This window comes from Eleutherodactylus coqui, chromosome 12, assembly GCF_035609145.1.
Source record: "Eleutherodactylus coqui strain aEleCoq1 chromosome 12, aEleCoq1.hap1, whole genome shotgun sequence".
NCBI lineage: Eukaryota > Metazoa > Chordata > Amphibia > Anura > Eleutherodactylidae > Eleutherodactylus > Eleutherodactylus coqui.
Window position 1 is genome coordinate 127480674 of NC_089848.1, and position 21456 is coordinate 127502129.

Genomic DNA, 21456 nt, shown 5'->3' on the forward strand with positions numbered 1-21456 from the left:
TGTTCTAATTTGTGTGTGAGAACGCACGGACCGCTTCCATTTCAGTCAATGTAAGCCGTCCGTACTCCGATACTCTGCGCTGTGGGCACAGCGGAAGTAGCACGGGAATCCGCATTATACACCGGCGCATCGTGCGCACCAGCTGACACACTTGTGGTGGATAAGGAGAGGGGAGGATGGGGTCTCTGGGGGGCGCCGTATCTGATTAGGTGAGATTTCGCAGACGGAATCCGACCCGGCCGTGGGAAGAGCCCTATAGCAGGGGGGCACATACAGAAGTGATCCCTCATTCTAAAAATCAAAGTTGGACCTCCCACTGTAGTATTGGTTGCCCACTCTGAGACTAGGGGACCTGGCATTTATGTGAACCAGCTTTCCTCCCCTGGTGTGCTTGAATCGTTCTTCAACCGTGAGTCCGATAATAACATTCTATTAGCTAAAAGCTTCTTAATTCCTTGAGGAGGAGTAATAGCGACCCAATGGTTAGAAGTGTTGTCTTGCAGCGCTGGGGTCCTAGGTTCCAATCTGAGCAAGGACGACCTCTGCCTGGAGTTTGTACGCAGGGCTCTCAGACCGTGTTCAGTACTTGTTTTAGGGGATTTTATGAACCTCTGGTTCTGTGTGAACCAATTCGGCTCGAACCAAACTTTACGACAAAATTCAATGAACTGCAGATACAAACTTTTGAAAAGTTTGCCCATCCCTACTCCTAAATCTCACCGTGGCTACACAAGCAGCAAATACTCCTGATAGGAGATCATGAAAAGCCCATATACTCACATCGCTGATATTTTCAGTGCATTTTTTGGCAAATTCCACATTTCTGTCTTCCAACACTGGATTAGGGAAAACCTGGAAGTAGAAATGCCATTTAGTTTACTGACTGATTTAAGATCTCACCTGGAGCCAAAAGACGAGAGGATAGATTTACCTTCTCCTCTTCATCACTGTCATCTACTGCAGAGTCGATGATGATGGGTACTTTCATCTCTACGGCGGGCGAAGAATTATATCGCAGTCCAGGAAACCAAATCCGAGTCAGCGTCTTGTGTATTCAGCTGGGACAATGAACCGGACTGAAGCTGGTGTCTCCTTAACTGTGCCAACCTTATCGAGGACTCGCCCGTATATGGTACTGCAGCTCCTTATCTGAAGGCTCTGCTGATAAAGAGAGAAGAATAGCTCAAGTGGCCGTTAGTTACAATGTAGCCCCTCTCTGATAATGTATATTTAGATTTTTTACTATAAGGCTCTTTCCTGACACAGAGACCTCAATAACACTTCTGTTATACAGGGTGCAGTCATGAAGCCGGATCCGGCGCTATATCTCACTACTGGTGTCCTCTATTGAAATAACAATAGCGTACTTAAGTAGGAAGCCATGGATGTGCTACACGATGGTATGGTGCATGGGTCTCCTTCTGCTACGATAGGGGCCGATCATCCAGGATATCTGCAGGAGAGTCGGGTACCGATCCGTGTTGAGAGTCCCTGGAATGAACATGGGTTCAAGAAGGCGATCGCGCCAAATTCCAACCCATATTCACACTTAAATTTGCATTGTCTTCTGATTGGCTCGAGCTCTTACTAGTAATTTGCATTGCAACTGCACTGAATCGGTGCTTCACTAACATGGTCCCGCAATGATGGCATCGGCCCTGGACTGCACTGTCGGACAGCTCTATGCATGTATCATAGCAGCAAGAGGCCGCTTCCAGTACGCTTCCCTTACTGCAGTCATAGCAGCCGCCCCACCGGACTTAGAGAGACACTGAAAGTGCTACACTTCGACTTTGCAATTGGGTTTTACCTTCTCTCTCTTAAGGGAATGCATACTACGGTATACTTGTGGGGGGGGGGGGGCTTTTACTTTTTACAAAATAACAATCTGTGCAACTTTTTGTGATCCATTAAACAATATGGCCCCCTGCACACGAGCGGAAATTCCGCGGCGGGATTTCCGCTGCTGGAAGCCTGCATAGGATTGCGTTAACAAACACAGTCCTATGCAGACGGCCGCGATTTGGCCACGCGAAATATCGCGCGGCAAACAAATCGCGGCACGCCCTATCTCTGTGCGGGGCACAGAAATGTCACTCACCCGCCGCCGGCTCCAGTCTGCGCATGCGCCGGCTGCCCAGCAAGCCGGCACATCAAACAGCCGGAGCCGGCAGGCGAGTACGCGCTGATCCCTGCAGGCACTCGGGTCGGGTCCCGCGGCGAGATCCGACCCGCCCGTCTGCAGGCGGCCTCTGAGGGGTTTTCTAAAGTCAATAACTCTTTAAAGGCCAGAAAAGTTTTGAATTTCCTTTTGGCTTTTTCCTCTGCACTTTTCTAGATCTATAACTTTTATTACTTTTGTGTCGACGTTGCCGTAGGAGGTTCTCTGCGCTCTGGACAGAAGTCTTTAATAGGAATATTTAATGTTGCATATAATGCATTGAAAAAATGTAAAAAATGTTTGAAAAAAAAAAAAAGACAGCCACAATTGCTCCACGGTTTCTTGGATTTTATTTTATGGAGTTCATGGTACAAATGTAGCAATATGAAGGTTACAGAATGTTTTATGTATCATTACTTTAAAAAAAAACAACTGCTCTATTCCGAGACCCATAACTTTTATTTTTCCGTTGATGGATTTGATGGAAGTTTATACAAGGCAACCTTTAGTTTTTATTGGCACTATTTAGGGGTATATATATGACTTTTTAATCAGTTTTTATTCCATTATCTTAGGTGATGCCTAAAGAAACACAATCCTGGCACGGTTTTTACAACATTCTGCATGTGGAATAAAAAAAGGTTATATTTTAATAGTTTAGGCTTTTGCGGACGCAGCAATACCAATTATCGTGGGGTTTTTCAATATGATAAATGGGAAAAGGAGCGTTCAACTTTACATTTTTTGGTGGTATTTTTAAAGATTTTATTAAACTTGCAATTATTTGTACTTGAGCCGTATTCTGCATAGCAGTAGATTGTGCATTTCAATGTTATTTATTAAGCTCTGCCACATTGGATGTGCGGTCCGGCCCTCCGTTAATGATGTTATTTGAATTCCCATAAAATCCGCACGGCGGAAGATGCTTATGCGTTTCAGAACAAACTACGACAAAGAGCCTTTTTACGCGGCACAACATGTGGGGCGCTGATGCCCTGACAGGTCGTCCCAGCAATGAGCGTTCCTATTAGGGATGAGCGAGCATACTCGTTAAGGCGATTTACTTGAGAGAGCATCGCCTTTTTCAAGTACCTGCTGGCTCGTCCCTGAAGATTCAGGGGGGCCGCTGGGGTGAGCGGTGGGTTGCGGAGGGGATCGAGAAGGAGAGAGAGATCTCTCTCACTCTCCATCCGGCTCCCACAGCCTTTCCCTCCCCCCGAATCTTCAGGGACGAGCCAGCAGGTACTTGAAAAGGCGATGCTCTCTCTAGTAAATCACCTTAACGAGTATGCTCGCTCATCTCTAGTTCCTATGCTTTTACACAGGAACGATCATTCCTCAGTGAATGGAGACGGATCAGCCGAGGATCATTCTGGTCCGCCCTCCTCCATTCGCAGTGAACAGGCAGTCGTTCGTAGATGATACTGCCTGTTCACACGGCCGATCCGTCGTTACGTTTTCTGCATGCCTAAAGTGAACGACAAAGAAGCAGCAAATGAATTCTTGTTCGGCATTCAGTCGGGGCATGCTTTTATACTGAATGATAATCATTCAGATTCCTGCTGATTGCAGGTATCCAAATGATTTGTCAGCCCGTGTAACAGGGACGTAGCATCCTGAAACATGTAAGCATCTTTTGCTCTGTGTACGCTGACATAAAAGCCTTGATTCTGTGCCCGAGAGAGGTGGACAATTTGCATTTTATATGCTCTTTGCAAACGTGATCTGTAACAGGTTGTTTCTCCCGGAAGAGATAAGAAGCGCCTATGTAGCACCGCTCATCTCCGTAAAACTGTAAGGGTTCTGAGCTCTTCTGGTCACCTGGATTGGCGAGAGCCCAAGGAACATAGGGCTGGCATGATTCCACGGCAGAGAGGGCCAGACCAAGCTCTACTAGAGAGGTCATTGCCCCCTTCTCCTCATATTCTGGCGGCTGGGTCACTGGGAAGTCACGGCCTGGTTCTGGCCACACTGGGTCAGGTGGAGGACAGGTTTTGAAATAGGCCCGACTAGCAGCCGGGGTCTGAAGGCTGCAGGGGTAGCTAATATACTTGATGGAAGTCATCACTGCTGACCAAGCAACAAGTTAATTAACCGAAGAACAAAAAGTATACAAGTAGTAACTCAGCAAAACTGGAGTAACTCAGTCTTTTGAAAAAGTTCAAGGGTCCAAGTCAATGGATTATCAGTCATGCTCCAGGTTAGCCAGGGGTTCATGGTAGTCGAGCAGGGGCGGGAACAGAGGAGCACTCGCTTTCTGCCTTTCAGTCTTCCTGATCCTTCTCAATCTGCCTGATCCTTCCCAAAGGACACTGTCCATAGGGCGGAGACTGTTACACAGCAACACAAACTAGGAGAGACTCCCTTTGACCTCTGTCTTTCAACACTCTCTGTTCAACTTCCCATTCCGGTCTCCTCTTCCCGTTAGGCACTATTCCTCCTTTCACGCCCCTTCTTAAAGACACAGCATACCAAATTCATATGACATGAACATTTAACGCTCTTACCCCCTTTTCATAACCATCAGATCCCGATGCAATTTTTGTGCAGATTTGATTAAGAGCCATCAATGGCAGATTTCTACTGATGTGTATTATAAAACCATAACCTTGATGTAATCCATCTCCTATCCGCTGCAGCCATATTGAGAGGAGACAGACAGTAATGGGCATGAGCGTCTCAGAAAAATATTTCACCAGGCATGAAAATAAGTCTGAATGATGACATGACCTCTCGCGGCACGCTGGGAGATAAGCCTGGTATGGCACACATTACAGAACACGCTGAAATGAAGCACGCTCTGCAGAAAAATAGAGCACTTGAGCGGTGAACACCCCATCCTGCTGCAGCCGCCGTTCAGGGCAGGTTAATATTTAATATGGTAAATAATCTTCCTGCTTAGACAGAACATTTTGAGAAAAGCAGCTTAAAGCCGCAGTCTGTGCGTATTCACATAACCTGCCAGTACCGGACGCAGCGGTAACGAGGTGCAGCGGGTTCTACAAGAAGACATTCTTTTTTCTAAACAGCTCAACCCCTGTCCGTGTGGGGGCTGGTAACGCAAAAAGTGGGGGTCCTAGAGCTGCAATTAGCTGTAAACCTAAAAGCACCCCTAAGTATACAACGCCACAGGATGTATATTCATGTCATGGAGGCGAGGGGTTTGTATAGAGCGGGATTGGGAACTTTAACAGCTGACACCCGTCTGCAACAGCCGAGATCAGAGGTTCCCAAAGTGGTCTGTATGGACCCGCAGGGGTAGATTTTGGCTCGCTGGGGGTCAATGTAAGCGAAAAAAAAAATGGTAGTGCATGAGATGTAAATGGGGGTTCACGAGAGCGGGCTCCATGTAGACAGGTCATCAACATTTAGGTGTTCTATAAATGACATATTACACCGCACACAGACTGTACATAATGCTTATAATAGAGACAGACAGTAAGAGGTCAGTGATTTCTATGTAGAGTTCGGGCAAAACTCCTTGGTCTCCGGCGACGGACAGAACAGCCCTGCGTAGAGATCTCCGTTTTGACCCCTGATATATCTATACATAGTTATTAGAGCGCCCCCTTGTTACAGTCCTGGGTATAATAGATGATGGGAGAGATCTCCGTACTGACCCCTGATATATTATACACAGTTATTAGAGCGCCCCCTTGTTACAGTCCTGGTATAATAGATGATGGGAGAGATCTCTGTACTGACCCCTGATATATCTATACATAGTTATTAGAGCACTCCCTTGTTACAGTCCTGGGTATAATAGATGATGGGAGAGATCTCTGTACTGACCTCTGATATATTATACATAGTTATTAGAGCGCCCCCTTGTTACAGTCTTGGGTATAATAGATGATGGGAGAGATCTCTGTATTGTCCCCTGATATATCTATACATAGTTATTAGAGCACCCCTTGTTACAGTCCTGGGTATAATAGATGATGGGAGAGATCTCTGTACTGACCCCTGGTATATCTATACATAGTTATTAGAGCGCCCCCTTGTTACAGTCCTGGGTATAATAGATGATGGGAGAGATCTCTGTACTGACCCCTAATATATCTATACATAGTTATTAGAGCACCCCTTGTTACAGTCCTGGGTATAATAGATGATGGGAGAGATCTCTGTACTGACCCCTGGTATATCTATACATAGTTATTAGAGCGCCCCCTTGTTACAGTCCTGGGTATAATAGATGATGGGAGAGATCTCTGTACTGACCCTGATATATCCATACATAGTTATTAGAGAGCCCCCTTGTTAGAGTCCTGAGTATAATGGATGATAGGAGAGATCTCTGTACTGACCCCTGATATATCCATACATAGTTATTAGAGCGCCCCCTAGTTACAGCCCTGGGTATAAATAGATGATGAGGGAGATCTCTGTACTGTCCCCTGATATATCTATACATAGTTATTAGAGTGCTCCCTTGTTACAGTCCTGGATATAATAGATGATGGGAGGGATCTCTGTGCTGACCCCCGATATATCCATACATAGTTATTAGAGCGCCCCCTTGTTACAGTCCTGGGTATAATAGATGATGGGAGAGATCTCTGTACTGACCCCTGATATATCCATACATAGTTATTAGAGCGCCCCCTTGTTACAGTCCTGGGTATAATAGATGATGGGAGAGATCTCTGTACTGACCCCTGATATATTATACATAGTTATTAGAGCGCCACCTTGTTACAGTCCTGATATATTATACACTAGTAATTATTAGGAAATTATAGTAGCAGTGTTTCTGGTCATGTAATGCGCCACTTACCACACAACTATGCTACATGCACATGTGAAACACACACACCACACCACATACAGCTCTGCTGCATGTGCGTGTCACACGCACCGCTGTGCTACATGCACGTCATATACGCCACACGCATATTATTGCTACATGCACGTGACACACACACACAGCTTTGCTACATGCACATCACACACCACAAACAGCTGTGCTACATGCTTGTCACACACCACACATATCTCAGCTACATGCGTGCCACATACACCTGTGCTACATGCGCGCCACATACACCTGTGCTACATGCGTCTCACACACACCCTACACAGCTCAGCTATATGCGTGTCACACACACACAGCTCAGCTATATGCGTGTCACACACACCCCACACAGCTCTGCTACATGCGTGTCACACACACCACGCAAAGCTCTGCGACATGCGTGTCACACACACCACGCAAAGCTCTGCTACATGCGTGTCACACACACCACGCAAAGCTCTGCTACATGCGTGTCACACACACCACGCAAAGCTCTGCTACATGCGTGTCACACACACCACGCAAAGCTCTGCTACATGCGTGTCACACACACCACGCAAAGCTCTGCTACATGCGTGTCAAACACCACGCAAAGCTCTGCTACATGCGTGTCACACACACCACGCAAAGTCCTGCTACATGCGTGTCACACACACGACGCAAAGCTCTGCTACATGCGTGTCACACACACCCCGCAAAGCTCTGCTACATGCGTGTCACACACACTACGCAAAGCTCTGCTACATGTGTGTTACACACACCACGCAAAGTCCTGCTACATGCGTGTCACACACACCACGCAAAGCTCTGCTACATGCGTGTCACACACACTACACTCAGCTTTGCTACATACGTCACACACACCACACTCAGCTCTGTTACATGCACTTCAAACACACAACACACAGCTGTGCTACATGCGTGTCACACGCTTCACACATCTCAGCTATGTGCGCATGTGACACACACACAGCTCTGCTACATGCGCGCCACACACACCACATGGACACCACACACACCCTACACAGCTCTGCTATATGCATGTCACACGCCACACACAGACCTCTGCTACATGCACATGTCAAACACACCACACACACGCGTGTCATATACCACAATATCTTAGCTACATGCGCATGTGACACTCACACACACAGCTGTGCTACACGTGCGTGTAACACACCACACACAGCTGTGCAACACGTGCGTGTAACACACCACACACAGCTGTGCAACACGTGCGTGTAACACACCACACACAGCTGTGCTACACGTGCGTGTAACACACCACACACAGCTGTGCTACACGTGCGTGTAACACACCACACACAGCTGTGCTACACGTGCGTGTAACACACCACACACAGCTGTGCTACACGTGCGTGTAACACACCACACACAGCTGTGCTACACGTGCGTGTAACACACCACACACAGCTGTGCTACACGTGCGTGTAACACACCACACACAGCTGTGCTACACGTGCGTGTAACACACCACACACAGCTGTGCTACACGTGCGTGTAACACACCACACACAGCTGTGCTACACGTGCGTGTAACACACCACACACAGCTGTGCTACACGTGCGTGTAACACACCACACACAGCTGTGCTACACGTGCGTGTAACACACCACACACAGCTGTGCTACACGTGCGTGTAACACACCACACACAGCTGTGCTACACGTGCGTGTAACACACCACACACAGCTGTGCTACACGTGCGTGTAACACACCACACACAGCTGTGCTACACGTGCGTGTAACACACCACACACAGCTGTGCTACACGTGCGTGTAACACACCACACACAGCTGTGCTACACGTGCGTGTAACACACCACACACAGCTGTGCTACACGTGCGTGTAACACACCACACACAGCTGTGCTACACGTGCGTGTAACACACCACACACAGCTGTGCTACACGTGCGTGTAACACACCACACACAGCTGTGCTACACGTGCGTGTAACACACCACACACAGCTGTGCTACACTTGCGTGTAACACACCACACACAGCTGTGCTACACTTGCGTGTAACACACCACACACAGCTGTGCTACACTTGCGTGTAACACACACACACACAGCTGTGCTACACTTGCGTGTAACACACACACACAGCTGTGCTACACTTGCGTGTAACACACACACAGCTGTGCTACACTTGCGTGTAACACACACACAGCTGTGCTACACTTGCGTGTAACACACACACAGCTGTGCTACACTTGCGTGTAACACACACACAGCTGTGCTACAAGTGCGTGTAACACACACACAGCTGTGCTACACTTGCGTGTAACACACACACAGCTGTGCTACACTTGCGTGTAACACACACACAGCTGTGCTACACTTGCGTGTAACACACACACAGCTGTGCTACACTTGCGTGTAACACACACACAGCTGTGCTACACTTGCGTGTAACACACACACAGCTGGCCATTTGAGTCTCCTCACTTATTTATAGTATATAGTTGCTCTCCCTAAGGAGAAAAGAGCGTTTCTGACCCCTGTCCCAGGCCTCTCACTAGCAAAAGCCAGACTCCTACTGTACACTGATGATGGGCAATAACCCGGAAACAGCTGTATGTACATGGGGTCTGGCTTTGCTTTTGATTCCCAGTCATTGTAGCAAGACTTGTATAAAAAGTCCCACTTTGACTCGAAGGAATGCTGCCTTTCAGTAGGTGGCACTGTGGAGGATTTATTCCATCTCCCTTATTTGCAAGTGCGTGTAACACACACACAGCTGTGCTACAAGTGCGTGTAACACACACACAGCTGTGCTACATGCACATCACACACACCACACACAGCTGTGCTACATGTGTGTGTAGCACACACACACCACACACAGTTCTGCTACATGCGTGTCACACACACCACACAGTTCTGCTACATGCGTGTCACACACACCACACACAGTTCTGCTACATGCGTGTCACACACACCACACACAGCTCTGCTACATGCGTGTCACACACACCACACACAGCTCTGCTACATGCGTGTCACACACACCCCATATAGCTCTGCTACATGCGTGTCACACACACCACACACAGCTCTGCTACATGCGTGTCACACACACCACACACAGCTCTGCTACATGTGTGTCACACACACCACACACAGCTCTGCTACATGTGTGTCACACACAGCTCTGCTACATGTGTGTCACACACACCACACACAGCTCTGCTACATGTGTGTCACACAAACCACACACCGCTTTGCTACATGCGTGTCACACAAACCACACACAGCTCTGCTACATGCGTGTCACACACACCACACACAGGCGTTACATGTATGTCACATACACTACACACAGCTCTTCTACATGAACATGTCAAACACACCACAGCGAAACTGTAGATATGGAGGAGGGCTTCAACCATTAAAAATAATAATGTTTTGAATAAAACGCAAACATGCTTATGTCTGGTAATAAGAATTTTTTCCCAGCTAATTCTATGTTCAGTTCCTATGACCTAAAAGGCATTAATTTCTCAATTTACAATATAGATTTACAAACACCATATTGAAACTTCTATATATGTTATAGATCTGATCCAGTGATACTCTGTGTATAGAATCATGTTTGTTATCTGACATCGAAGGGTATGTATATTGCGTATATTATATATGCTCATGTATACTATCTCTATGGTTTTTTTACATCCTCATATATAGATTACTGCTATCTTTATTTTTCCTATGTCTGTCTTTCTTCCCTACCTTTTGCTTTATTTTACACTAACGCCCTAAAATTCAGTTCCAGGTCTCATGACTTAACAGGCGTTCGTATTATACTCTGAACACATCCACTCAGCGACCTGGGCTGACTAACACAGGTACTCTTTTAATCAGGGGCATAGATTTGTATCTTGCTATAAATGTTATATGTTAACTACATTTTTCAGTTGTTGACAAAGGCCGCTGTCTGGCTGAAACGCGTTCAGCGTTTATCTGTTAGATGCTTGCGTTTTAATCAATAAAGTTATTATTTTTAATGGTTGAGGCCCTCCTCCATATCTACGGTTTCTCTCATGAAGTTTAGCCGATTGCCAACGACCATCTGAGGACGGAGCTCCCGCTGGGAAACAGATATTTTTTTCCCCCTGTACCGGAGGCACTGCTGGTGGGGTGAGCCCCTATTCATTTTTTTTCCTTTTTTACACCACACACAGCTCTGCTACATGCGTGTCATATATTTCACACATCGTGTCATACACCCCACACAGCTGTGCTACATGCATTTCATATACTCCACACTATTGGAGGAATAAAAGAATGCAGGCCATCTGTAAGCAGAGAGATGGTGAGGGAACACTTAGCTAGCTTAAATGAATTCAAGTTTCAAGGTCCAGATGAATTACATCCTAGGATACTAAAGGAAGCAGTGGAGGTAATTGCTGAACCACTCGCCATAATCTGTGAAAATTCCTGGAGAACAGGAGAAGTCCCAGAAGATTGGAAAAGGGCAAATGTTGTCCCTATCTTCAAGAAGGGAAGAAGGTGGATCCACAAAACTACAGACCTGTGAGCCTGACTTCTATACCGGGAAAGATCTTTGAACAAATCATTAAAAACAGCATGTATGCAAGTACTTGAATAAGAATGGAGTAATTACCCCGAGCCAGCATGGGTTTGTAACAAACAAGTCATGCCAGACTAATCTAATTTCCTTCTACCGTATGATATAACTGACTGGGTTGATCAGGGAAATACGGTAGATATAGTTTTTCTTGACAAAGTATCACATACCATACTTATTGAAAAAATGACCAAATCTGGGATTGACAAGGCAACTGTTAGGTGGATTCACAACTGACTGAGTAATTGTACTCAAAGAGTGGTCATAAATGGCTGCACATTCAAGTGGAAGAATGTATCAAGTGGGGACCACAAGGCTCTGTCCTAGGCCCAGTGTTGGTCAACATTTTTATAAATGATCTGGAGAAGGGAATTGATGGGAAACTGGTCAAATTTGCTGACGATACACAACTAGGAGGGATAGCTAACACTACGGAAGAGAGAAAGGATTCAAAAAGATCTAGAAAAGCTTGAACATTGGGCGGCGACTAACAGAATGGAATTTAACAAGGAAAATTTGCAAAGTTCTACATCTGGGCAAGAAAAATGAAAAAACCACATACAGAATGGGAGGAATTGGGCTAAGCAGCAGCACATGTGAAAAAGACTTGGGTATACTAATAGATCATAGACTGAACATGAGTCAACAATGTGATGCAGCAGCCAAAAAGGCAAACACAGATCTGGGATGTATTAAGAGAAGCATAGAGTCTAGATCACGTGAGGTCATTATCCCCTCTACTCTTCCTTAGTCAGACCTCATCTGGAATACTGGGTCCAGTTCTGGGCACCCCACTTTAAAAAAGACATAGACAAACTGGAGCAAGTTCAGAGAAGAGTTACCAAGATGGTGAGCAGTCTGCAAATCATGTCCTATGAAGAACGGTTAAGGATCTGGGAATGTTTAGCAGAAGAGGAGGCTGAGAGGAGACTTAATAGCTGTCTACAAATATCTGAAGGGCTGTCACAGTGCAGAGGGATCAGCCCTATTCTCATCTGCACAAGGAAAGACTAGAAGCAATGGGAGGAAACTGAAAGGGAGGAGACACAGATTAGATATTAGAAATAAACTTTCAGACGGTGAGGGTGATCAATGAGTGGAACAGGTTACCACATGAGGTGGTGAGTTCTCCTTCAATTGAAGTGTTCAAACAAAGGCTGGACAGATATCTGTCTGCGATGATTTAGTGATCCTGCACTGAGCAGGGGGTCGGACCCGATTACCCCGGAGGTCTCTTCTAACTCTACTATTCTATGATTCTATCTCAGCTACATGTGTGTGCAACACACACACACACAGCTCTGCTACATGGGTGTCACACACAGCAGTGCTACATGTGTGTCACACACACTGCGCATAGCTTTGCTTGATGTGCCTGTAACATACACACCAGACCACACATAGCTGTGCTACATGCGTGTCACACACAGCACACACAGTTCAGCTACATACATTTGTCATCTGCCTATGCTGCATTAGGATCTGTGATGAGGTCACAGTCATGTAATAAGAGGCGGAGCACAGAGACAATGACTGATCATATAACAGTGACATCACCAAAGGAGCGAGTGAGTGATCACATGACGGTGACACTGTAGGGACCCAGAGTTAATGGGTTCCCCTCCGGAATGTTCTATGTCTGTCTCATGTCAGTGTCTTGTTTGTGGAGTGCATCAGATTTATGTGTATCGGATGGTTGCAGGACTGAAAGGGTTAATGTCTGGTATGTCCTGTCTGGAAAATGTATTGTTTTGTGTGTATTGTTTGTGGTCACTTGATGTTTAATATGTGTTTGCAAGAAGGCAATATTGAGTGAGTCAGTCAGGTCAGTGCAACCCTGTCAGAGAGAGAGGCTACCAGATTGGTATGTATGGAGAATGGAGAATGTGCCTGCTGCTCGGCCTGGGCTTGTTCTTCCCAGGAGTTCTCTATACCGCTACTGTCTGCTGAGAAAGAAACCGCTTAACTGCAAGAAAAGAGAGAACGTCAGTGTGAGTGTGACGCTGGTGAAGAAAGCGATTACAGGGAGTGAAAGAACCTGCAGATAACTTGGCCCGTGGATTGTTCCTTACCCCGTGAGCCTCACATGAGATAACTTTTTGCACACTGCGATTTAACGCGACTATTTGAACTGTTTTCTAACAAGTAAATGGGCAAAACCGATCGCTCCAGGTTTTGTTCCAAAACTACTCTTCTGGTGTTGAAGTATTTTATTTATCCACAAAATCCATCCGAGGAGAAGGAACAGTGGCGTCACGAGTGACAACTGGACTTAAGGTAACCCCCAAGTACTACCCCGGTGATGTCCCCCAGCGGTAACGAGGTCGGGTCCCAAGCTACCCTCAGGAGAGGAGATGTTAGAGCCCCGTGACAAGGATAACATCTCTACCCCGCTGTCTCCTTGGCTGTGGGCCTGCTCCTCGGATGCTACAACATCATCACAGGTCCTGTCAGCTCACGGCTGCTGTCCGGCTCTGCAGGTTTTTTAATAAAGTGAAGCAGCACCTGTCAGTTCTTTGTAATCTCAGACAAAGAAGTAAAGCTGGAGCGCAAAGTCAGGAAGTCAAGAAAAAGGAAATTCAACCCTTACCTCTCAAATCTAATCCAAGTGTTTTCCTAATGTCAAATTGTCTTCATCTACCTCAATGAAATGGAACTCAAGTTGCGTAACTGCTGCCAAGTAAAGAACTCTCTCTCCCTGCCAATAAAGTTTTAATGTGCTTTACCAGCTAAATCCTGCTTCCTGGAGTAACTTCCCACCATCTACACCATCTGCACTGAGATGCCACACTATACACTCCAGGTAAGGACTACTAGCCCCATTTTTGTTTAGTTCTCCACTTTTTGTATTTATTATTTTTGTTTGTAACGGGTCCCTACCCGTACACGGACTGGCATCACAACAAAACATTTTTCCCTATCCGACTCCACGGGTAGTGCCCCACTGAGGTATCACCATCCTACCCTGCCCAACCCCGCAGCAAGCAATAAGAACTGCCAAAATTTTACCACTGTTTAATACCACAACCAACTCCCTTCTCACCAACTTTCCAGGAGGAACGGTAGAGCCACCGTGACTACCATCTTAATTTCCCTCGCTGTTACCCCTCCCAGGTCTGGCATGCTGCATATGTACCCGTACACTATCCTCTCTTGTGTTGATTGCTTTACATATTTTTGTATCATCTGCAAATATTGTTATTTTACTGTACAATCTCTCCACAACATTGTTAATATATTAAAAAGAATAGGGCACAATACTGTCCCCTGTGGTACCCTACTGGCAATGGTGACCCCACCAATACTGCCCCCTGTGGTACCTTACTAACAATGGTGACCCCACCAATACTGCCACTTGTGGTACCCTACTAGTAATAGTCACTTCTCCAATACTGCCCCCTGTAATACCCCACAAGTAATGGTGACCATCTCCAATATTGCCCCCTGTGGTACCCCACTAGTAACGGTGACCCAATCAGCGTATGTACCATTGTATAACCACCCTCTGCTTTTTAATGGCTGAGCTAGTTACTTACCCACTTACACACATTCTCGCCCAGACCAAGCATTCTCATCTTATAGACCAACTTGTTATGTGGCACAGTATCAAACACTTTGGAAAAGACCAGATACAAAAGATCCAGTGACTCTCCAGTCTAGAACTCCCCTCCTCTCAACAGAATTTTGTCACAAGATCTGAAGGTCGCTTTAAGACCATTGAAGGACAGTGGGGTCTGCTGTTGAGGGTCAATGTCAGGAAAAAACTAGGGAGAGCCGGTGTTAAGGTCAGCATTTCCTTGGTCATTCTTTTAATTGCATACCATCTGTTCCAGTCATCCCATCCAGTTTCCATTATATTCATTATCGAGCTCATCCTCATCATCTGGTCACCATCACCCTCTGTCCCTGTTATCTAATGGAGAGTCCCTAGTTGCATTTGTATTTCCATTGCGTCGATACATTCTTCATATCTATTCTTGCAATGGTCCGATTGTTAGGAACCTACTGGAAGTCCTGGGGGTATCTGAGTCCTGGGAGCCACACGTCTCTTAGTATCCAGGAAAGGTGACTGGTAACGGTGAAGCCGAGTTTTGCTGTTAAGCACCCAGCCGGTGGTGTAACGGGACCAAAAACTGCCCAATGCAAATAGAACTCAATAATATTGTAATCTTTTCTATGATGCTTTAGTCCTAAGCCGACAAGTGTCATCCCATCTACTCTACGGCCAAAGTGGAACCTTATTTATAACTGTTGCAAAACCTTACAAATCAGTTTTCGACCCCACTGCAAGAGCAATGACCCATCGGTGTAAAATAACCTCCTGAATTAATAACCTCTCTATAAATATGTGCGTTGACTTCTCCTCAGCTGGCACGCCGGTTCCATAGTGGAATCAGCACTTGTCCCATTGTGAAGCCTGCTGGGTTTTTGATTGCCTACAGCAGCCTTAATCTAAACAGCGACTGTAACCAATTTGAAGCGCTCAACATGGAGGTCATTCCATGTCAGCAGGTACGATGCATAATGAGAGCTGGAGACAAACATTGCCAAGAGAGAAGTAATGGTCCGGGCTTCATGTCACGTTGCTGGGATTTAGGAGCGAGGCATAAATAACTGTTGGCTGGTGAGTTGGAGCATATAGCCGTCACCGCTTTATAGAGAATTTGATACATTTTATAGCATCAATTAATAAATGTGAGTAACCCAATCACCGATTAAATGACGAGATTTAGTCAAAAACAGGTACATTTCCTTTAGGCTACACGGCAGCTTTGGGTTGTGCCATATCAAGTCTTGCGTGAGACTCGTATACAAGTCGTGGGAAAACTGTTGTTGCAACTTACCCAAATTGTTCCTAATATATTTAGAGGTTTGTGTCTTTTAACCCCTTGAGTGGCGGGTTTCCATTTTTTTTAAGGTTTGCTTTTGTGTCGCCACATTCCAAGAGCCGTATTAATTTTATTTTAAAGTAATTCTACAGGCCAGTACGATTATGCCAATACCAAACTGTAATAGTTATTTTTCTTTTTCATGACTTTTACACACTTTAAAAAAAAAAAAAAGGAATAAAAGTTTAAATCACCCTCCTTTTGCCATATCTATAATAAAAAAATCTAAATCCTAAAAGAAAAATACAAATTTGGTATCGCCGCGTCCATAAAAGTCCGATCTATCAAAGTAGTGCATTATTTACGCCGCACAGTGAACATAGTCTGAAAAAAAAATAAAGAACGCCACAAATGCACTTTTTCAGTCACCCTCTTTCCCAGAAAAAATGCAATAAAAAGCGAACAAAAAGTCGTATGTATTCTAAACTAGTACGAACGTAAAATACAGGACATCCCGCAAAAAATGAGCCCTCACTTAACTACGTCAATGGAAAAATAACAAAGTTATTGCGCGCAGAAGATGCAGCAGAAAATAATTTTTAAAAATTAAATGTCTTTGAAAAAAATACAGGTACTACAGCAAAAAAAACAAAAACTATACAAGTTTGGTATCGTAGCAATCGTACTGACCCATTGAATAAAGTTATCAGGTCATTTTTGTTGCAGTTTGTGCGCCGTAGAAACAAGACGCACTGAAAGATGGCGGAATGTCATTTTTTAAAAAATTTTACTCCACTTACTCCAGAATTTTGTAAACGTTTTTCAGTACATTATATGGTACTTTAAATAGCACCATTGAAAACTACAACTCGTCCTGCAAAAAACAACGAGCCCTCATACAGCGACGTCGGTGGATAAATAAAGGAGTGATGATTTTTTAAATGGGGGGAGGAAAAACAAATGGGGAAAAAAGGGGCCATGACATTAAGGGGTTAAATAATGTACCAACGTCCTTCTCTGGGTCATTACGACGCATGGATACCACATGTGTGATTTTATTTTTAATTTTTTACAAAGTAAAGGGAGACAAGTGTTTTTATTTTATTTATTTTTTTATAATTTTTTTACTTTTGTTTGTTTTTTAACTTTTTTTTTATTTTTGTCCCTTTAGGGGACTTCCACAGGGACCCATCAGGACCCCCTGATCACTTTCTGGGGGTCCGATAGTGACAGCCCTTTACATACTGTAGTCACATAGACTGCAGCATGTAAAGGGTTAACACAGCAGAGATCAGAGGTTTTCTCTGATCTCTGCTGTAAGAGCTGATGACTGGCTGTCCTCTGACAGCCAAGCACCAGCTCTCCCTGTCACAGAGACCATCGGCTCGCTTATGACAAGCCGATGGTCTCTATGGCAACCTGTAAACAAAGCAGGAGATTGCCGGCAGATCGGCAATATCTTCTGCTTCTGTTGTTCAAAGCCCTTGCTTTGTTCTCTGTGGGTCTGTGCAGGCAGAGCACACTGTCACAGCTTGTGGCATTGTGCTCTGCAGCTTCCATAGTGATACATAGTGATATAGCCTGGAAGATTTCCAAGCTATAGCACTATCGGCAGGGGAGCTCGTCCCGGAAAATTTCCGGGCGTGCCAGTCAAGGGGTTAAAGGAGTTGTCCCACAAATATACCTTAAGTTACAGTGTCCCGTATCCACAGGGAATAGCTTGCCGATTGGTGAAGGTCTGATCACTGGGACCCCCAGCAATCCAGAGAACGGAAGTCGTCGGTACTGTGCTGCAATTAAGGCAATGTCAATCACACAGATACTACAGGACGCCCCTCCAAAAAGTAATCCTCACTCAACTACGTAGATGGAAAAATACAAAGGTAAGAAGATGGCGGCAGAAAATAACTTTTTTTTTTACAAAGAATGTTTTTTTTTTTAAGTAGTAGCAGTAAAAAAAAAAATATGTCATTATTGCTGCAGTGATGACGCAGTCAAAACAATTACTTACGAAGATGGCGGAATTGTGTTTTTTGGGGGTTTTTTTCACTTATAAATTTTAAAAGTTTTTTCAAGGCATTATAGGGTACATTAAATAGTGCCGCTGAGACATTCAAGCCCCCAGACAGCTATGTTGATTGTGAAATAAAAGTAAGGATTCTTGAAAGTGGGAAGAAAAAAAAATGAAATGAAAAAATAAGTCCATGACCTTAAGGGGTTAATATATTTCAGCCGGAGGTTACATTTTCCATTGCAATAAAAAGAAACATTGTTTTTAAATGAGTTGTAAAGTATACAGTAAAGACGCCGAGCGTGCGGACAGCGGGACAACGGCAGGCCTGTTAGTGCGCCTTTAATAATTCAGGGATACATACATTTCTCCAGGCTGATTGGAAAGTATTCAAAACCAATATACACTCTGCTAAATATACCTGAGCAGCCTGAGGGAAACCTGTTCTCAGATCGCACTGGGCGCAGGCCGCAATATCTGCGAATACCTCGTCTGACTGTTTTATCACACTGAAATGTGCGAGAGGATTCAGTCCAGGAAAAGTCATTCCCGACGGTTAGGACACAGAATCTTGGCATTCGGCTTTGAAACTATTTATTGCTTCCACTTTAAAACGATTGTGCGCTTTGGAGTCTCCAGCAATAGGGAAAGCCAACAGCGCCACCACAGGAAAACTGAAGAATGACACAGTTGCCATTCAAATCAATGTTCTAGACAAATGTGTGGGGTCCTCCAAGGTAAATGACCCTCTTCGTAGCCTTCGGGTTATATGAATGGAAACCCTCTCCCTTCTATTAACTCAAAGATATGTAATAGAGTATTGTAAGAGGAGTTGTCCAAACGCGGACAGCCTTTTTATAGCGGTTGTCTAGTTTAGAAAAAACTAATTTTCATATAACCTATTAGGGCATTTTGACTTAAAGGGTTGTACTAAGATTGCAAGTTAACTCCTATCCATAGGATATTCATAGGTTAGGGGATAACTTGCTGACTGGTGGGGGCTTCCCTGCCGAGACCCCTGCTGATCTTGAGATCAGGAGTTCTGTGCCCCCTGTCTTCTTCACTGTAGGGTTATTGCACCTCCCGCAGTGAGGAGGAGATTGAATGCAGCGCATATAGCACAAGCGCCCCATTCAGTTTCAATGGAACTACAGAGATAGCCGTGTGGCACCCGCTTAGGTATTTCCATCAGCGCCATTGAAATGAATGCAGCATTGACTGCACATACTCAGCCAGCGCACCCTTCATAATGATGTCACTGCGGCTGGAGAAGCGACCTCAAAAAGTGACAGGCAAAACTTGACACAGGAGTTCCATTTTGCAGATTAGTGAGGTTTTCAGCAGTAAGACCCCCACCAATCAGCTAATCATTCCCTATCCTATGGATAGGGGATATCTTGCAGTCTTAGTACAAACTCTGTAATAGAGGGGGGTCCTCTGTTCCAAATCTTGATCTCTTGGCAAAAATGAAGAAAAGTTGCAAAGGGTGTCTCTTGTTCCAGAGGCTTTATTCTGTTCTACAACCCGCTAGCTTGTATGTGTCATGCTTCATTTGCCCTGTGGAGGTGCTATAGGGGAATTAAACACCTAACTGCTGTATTCTCTCACAGATTAAAGAACGGTCATTTCCTCATGTCAGCAGAGCCACTTGTATAGCTTTACAGCTAGAGACCCCGATTTCAACAATGCAAGTTTTTCTTTCATACTCCCCCCTCATTTTACCCTACAGGCTCTTCTTCAATTTGGCTCCTGAAACTGAGAAATGGATGGTCCTCACTGCTCACTGTCAATTAAGTCTGACGTCACTCATTGACAGTTAGCGATGGGGACCATCTACTTGACATCTTCACTGTGATGGGAGCCACATATAAGAGAACTGTACAGTTCTTGTGCATGTGGCCTGAGGAAGGGGGCATTCTGACTGAAACGCGCTTCGAATAAGTCTTTCTAAGAAGAACCAAATCTCCTGCCCAGCGCGCTCTCTTTTCTCTCATGTTCAACGCACTATTTACGGAGGCTCAGCTTTGCAGTTTGGGGTGGCTGCTGCTGTTTTGACAGGCAGACGCTACTAGATATTAATGTTACTTCTCTTCCTATCACCCTTTGTACACCCTCACTGTTCTGCACCATGGAGCGCTTATTTTTCTATTACAGTTGAATATAAGGACAGTCTGTATGGGAAAAAAGTAGTGAGCACAAGCAAAGGTAACATATTGTGGAAGTCAGCAGGGCTACGGCTGTAAAACTATGCAGTCGGCCCCAATAACACGAGGACATGACATGTCCTCTTTAAAGCTAAACACTGGAGGTCCCAGCACAGAGGTAACTTGTGATCCATCAGCTTATAGTCAATCGACCTTGCTAACAAGTAGAGATTGCCCAAAGTGGACATGGTTGAACATGGTTCCTAGCCACAGCCTGAGTCATTACTCTGGGGCAGGCACTGTTGGTGCAGAAAAAGCACAATGTGAGAAGCAATGAAGCAGAGGTCCCATCTGTACAACCCCTGACCATATGACATGCGCTATCCTACCAAAAGTAATTGACATCTGAGAAAGAATCAAAAGTAGTATTTATCTCCATGTGTTAATAATTGGTGGAGTTCCTTTGGCCCTAATGAGATCAGATACTCTCCATAACATTCTTTCTTCTAACATCTAATACTCTTCAGCTGGTATTTCCCTCCATTCATCCTACAAACATCTTGCGAGTTCTCTAAAAGAAGATGCATCGGCTCTTCTACAGTGGTGTACGGAGCGTCATTGGTGGACAGTTGAGCAATAGAAGAACGTTCTATGAAGTGAAGAATCCTGCTACTCCATCTTCACATCACATGGCCATATTTGAGTGTGGAGGATGCGTGGAAACGCCTTTTGCCTATCTTGTGCCAACAGTTAAGTACGGAGGAGGTTCTGTTATAGTCGGGGAATGTTTTACGTGGCATGGTCACAGTCCGTTGGCTGAACTGACAAGAACCTTGAACACAGAGGTGACCCGGACATTCTAGACAATAATGTGCTGCAGGCAATGTGGTA

At 45.1% G+C, this 21456-nt stretch overlaps 1 protein-coding gene across 2 annotated transcripts in view; it reads right to left on the bottom strand.

Annotated features, from left to right (window-relative positions):
• The window catches only part of NEBL (nebulette), a 209132-nt gene that overhangs the window by 73908 nt on the left and 113768 nt on the right, over positions 1-21456 (bottom strand). Inside the window, exons 5-6 of one of the 2 annotated variants that reach the window (XM_066585578.1) lie at positions 932-1161; positions 781-852 (exon numbers count right to left, since the gene is read on the bottom strand). The exons of the other annotated variant lie outside the window; for it this stretch is intronic. Of the exons in view, the coding sequence (XP_066441675.1) occupies positions 781-852; positions 932-988 (129 nt within the window). The 5' untranslated portion in view covers positions 989-1161. The remainder of the gene's footprint in view (positions 1-780; positions 853-931; positions 1162-21456) is intronic. 2 annotated transcript variants of the gene reach the window in all.